This window comes from Cynara cardunculus (assembly GCF_001531365.2).
Source record: "Cynara cardunculus var. scolymus isolate 2C chromosome LG 2, CcrdV1, whole genome shotgun sequence".
Taxonomy (NCBI): Eukaryota; Viridiplantae; Streptophyta; class Magnoliopsida; order Asterales; family Asteraceae; genus Cynara; species Cynara cardunculus.
This window is the reverse complement of record NC_037529.1, coordinates 65,474,633-65,478,560: the sequence shown is the minus strand read 5'-3', so window position 1 is coordinate 65,478,560 and position 3,928 is coordinate 65,474,633. Positions and strand designations below refer to the sequence as shown.

The 3,928-nt window shown below is 33.6% G+C and overlaps 1 protein-coding gene across 1 annotated transcript; it reads left to right on the top strand.

The window, feature by feature from the left end:
- Positions 1–363: 363 nt before the first annotated feature.
- Positions 364–3,012, top strand: LOC112506808 (GDSL esterase/lipase At4g26790). Its single transcript, XM_025111089.1, has 3 exons — positions 364–738; positions 1,619–2,114; positions 2,644–3,012. The coding sequence occupies exons 1-3, from the start codon at positions 385–387 to the stop codon at positions 2,838–2,840; spliced, it is 1,047 nt and encodes a 348-aa protein (XP_024966857.1). The 5' UTR covers positions 364–384; the 3' UTR covers positions 2,841–3,012.
- The last annotated feature ends 916 nt before the right edge of the window (positions 3,013–3,928 follow it).

Genomic DNA, 3,928 nt, shown 5'->3' with positions numbered 1-3,928 from the left:
AATTGTATTAATATGTAAAGATCAAATATAACTTATATCATTGTTAAATTTTCTCTAATAAAACCAGTGAAAGTTCAAAATTGTTAAAATTTATGACTCCCGCTACATTACACGGATATACAACTAGTTTTTTTAATAAAAAAAGGACAAGAATGATTATTACACCGCGACAAGTATATAATTTTGAGTTTGTTAAATAACCCCCATTGGCCTTAAATTAACCTCTCATGACGTAAATATCATTTGGTCATTTATTATCCTCAACAAACTCCTTGATCTTCAACCCGACCCGACTCGACCCGACCCGATCCCTCTAGATTCGTATTTATATATTCATCTCTACTCTCACTCTTTTCTAAGCATTCTTCCCTCACAATCCTAGAAATGGAGTTTTTAGTTGTTTTCACTTTGCTCTTCATGCAAATCTACACAATCGGAGCCAACATCCCGGCGGTGATTGTGTTCGGTGACTCCTCTGTAGATGCTGGAAACAACAACCAAATCCGAACGGTTTTGAAGAGCAATTTCAAGCCTTACGGTCGTGATTTTTTCGGTGGAAAAGCTACCGGAAGATTCTCCAATGGACGCGTTCCGCCTGATTTTATATCGGAGTCGTTTGGTTTGCGACCGTATGTACCGGCTTATTTGGATCTGGCGTATAACATATCGGATTTTGCTACTGGCGTTTGTTTTGCGTCTGCTGGTACAGGTTACGACAATGCGACATCTGCTGTGCTTGTAAGTTCATCAGATTACACGTTTCAATTGATCACATAAACTCGGTGAAGAATCACGATTGAACGGAAAATTGCAGCAAAACCCATGTGTTTCTAGAAATTTCTTCATAGCATAATGCAATTTCCATTTGAAAAAAGTTATAAACTCATCATTTATCTTCAAATTTACAAATTACAACAATTTAAATGTTAGATATTTTAAGATAAATGCTGTAAACAATAAAAATGTAAGTAAAAAAATTATATGATCACTCGTATTGAATTTTCCTATTCTTAATTACATGCATATACATTTATTTTGAGATAAAAATTACTTTGTGATAAGTTTCACAGAAGAACAAGCATTATTTGAAGTTTTGTTCATCAAAAAATCATTATTTTTATTATTTATTTAAATTCCTCTCTGTATTACTGTATATGTAATTTTTATTAATTATTTATAGAATGAAATAAAGATTACTCAATATGGGCAATCAGTAAAGTTGAAAGTATAAAACACATATATACATGAATATGTACACCTGACCGTCATTAATTCATTAGTTAATGAAATGAAGGGGTGGCATGTGAATTATTTTCAAATTAATTTCCTTTGGTAATAATATTTAAGTCACTTAAGAATAAAAATCCCCTTGTGGTCACGAGGTTCAAATGCGGTGACTCCGAGCTATCTGCAAAGCAGATGGTCGTTATGGGATTAGTCGGCTCGCATAACGGGTTGGATATCTAGATTAATAAAAAAAATATAAGGCAAAATTTCTCATTCTGAATCGTTTAGTCCCATGTCCCAACTCCGTATGGAATATTGAGCTTGTATAATTAGTTTGGTCTATTTATCAAACAAATGTATTCCAACAATATATTGATTTTTTCAATTACAGTCAGTGATACCTCTATGGAAGGAGGTGGAATACTATAAGGACTACCAAAGGAAACTAAGAGGCTATTTGGGTGATCAAAAGGCCAATACCATTCTATCTGAAGCAGTTTACCTTATAAGCATGGGCACCAATGATTTCCTTGAGAACTACTACACACTTCCCAACAGAAAATCTCAATACAATGTTAACCAATACCAAGATTATCTTAGAGTCATCGCCGAAAGCTTCATCAAGGAGCTCTACAGCCTTGGTGCACGTAAGATTTCCCTCGGAGGTCTTCCTCCGATGGGTTGTTTGCCACTAGAGCGAACAACCAGTTTCATAAATGGAAAAGGAGATACATGCAACGATGAATATAACAAGGTGGCATTGGCTTTCAATGGGAAGTTATACGGTATGGTGAAGAGGTTGAATGGCGAGCTTTCGGGGAGCCAAATCGTCTTCTCTAATCCGTATGCCATTTTCCAGCAAATTGTCCGGAAACCTTCCAGTTTCGGTAATGTTTGCTTCTCTTTATATTTGTGCTCGCTTGAATAAAAATCAAAGCTAACTAACGGTATTTTTTTACAGAGGAATCTTAAAATATTTCAAATTGAAACAAAAATAATACAAAATATGATGTGTTCATTTAAAAGAATATTATAGAAATATGTTTGGTGTACAAAATAATATGTTCATTAAAAATGTCCTAACATGAATATGCATAAGTATCTGCTTTTTATAAACATTTTTAATACATAAAATAATTTTTAATAATACATTATTAGTTCAATTTAAAATAAGCTGTGTAGGTGCATTCAATATTGTTGGTGGCAAGTGCATGGTGCTTTATGACAAAAGTAACATTAAATTGTGGAAGCCTTGCATTCAAACGTTTGCACGACAAGTGTAACTATCTTCCCAACTGTATATACGATTTTTTTATACAGTGAAACGAGAAAAAGTCGGTATTTAATTCGGATTTCGGCTTTGTAAAATCCCAAAAAATATAATAAGATGAATAATTGTTGTTGAAATTTTGACAGGATTCGAGACGGCAGCAATAGCGTGTTGTTCAACAGGACTATTCGAGATGGGATATATGTGTGATCAATATAATCCGTTCACCTGCTCCGATGCCAATAGATACGTTTTCTGGGATTCTTTCCATCCTTCTGAAAAAACCAATCGTATCATATCTGATCACTTGTTCAAAACCGTTCTTTCTAAATTTTTACCCTAAGTTTGGGTTTTAATTAAATTAATAAAGCCAAAAAGGGTAAATTTGGAAAACATGGGCGTGGTATGTTATATTTTATATATATACTTGTTATATTTATAATGTCATGTATTATGTACAAAGAGAATGTATGTCGTTGATTTCGAATCTTGGGTGAATTGTTTCTTACGGTTTACCTTCAGTTTTTTGTAGCATTTTCATTCAAAATTATGCATATCTCGTCTTTGTTAAGTATTGTCATACACACACTTGTATTCAAGCAAGTCTAATTTGTACGTCTTCGTTTATAGTCAAATACATGCACTTAAATGATATTTTCATGAAACTATTTTTGGGGTAACAGTTGGTTTCCGGGTCAGTTTACATGTACAGTCTATTCCGGACAACCATGAATGGCTTGCAGTCTTCACAAAAGAACCTCCATGGCTACAAGGTCTTTGACAGTGTCTGAATTCGAACCCCGGATAGATGAGATTTTCTATTACATCCCCTGAAACTTAACTAACACAACCCAAGTAATTTATTTTGCATGAAACTTGATGCTTGAAAGTTTAGGTTATATTTGACAAAGTTAACTTTCCGAAAAACTACCACAAGTACTATTTCAATAAGCTTTGTTTTTCCCGATCTTGTATTTATGCCTCTTATATTTTTTTTCAAATAATTTGTCATACTATTTTTTTATGTCATTTTACATTGTCAGCTAATTATCTATCTTATCAACTTGTTTATGAGTTAAACTTTTTAGCAAATAACTATGTACCAGTTGTTTTATCAATCATAACCTTAATCAAATACAATGACATTCTCCTTTCATTCATCATTCTTCACTGGGTTGTACTTGGATTCAGTCATTGTCCTTTTCTTGGTTTAGTTTTTATGAACCAATTGCATCTATGTGTGTGTATATATATATATATATATATATCACTTACGACATGTTCATTAGTTTAAATACGTGATGCCGACCTCCCAACCACCCGTCACTCTCCTCTTACTAATATCAAGTCTCAGCGCTAAGCATCCCTCAAAAATCTACCATCACTCGGTCAAGATGTGTCTCGCGTGAACACCAACCACCCCATTGAAAA

Excerpts from the sequence above, each read along its gene's own strand:
- LOC112506808 (XM_025111089.1), top strand. The coding sequence starts at position 385 with ATGGAGTTTTTAGTTGTTTTCACTTTGCTCTTCATGCAAATCTACACA. Across the intron at positions 739-1,618 it reads ATGCGACATCTGCTGTGCTT|TCAGTGATACCTCTATGGAA; the intron begins GTAAGTTCATCA and ends TTTCAATTACAG. Across the intron at positions 2,115-2,643 it reads CCGGAAACCTTCCAGTTTCG|GATTCGAGACGGCAGCAATA; the intron begins GTAATGTTTGCT and ends AAATTTTGACAG.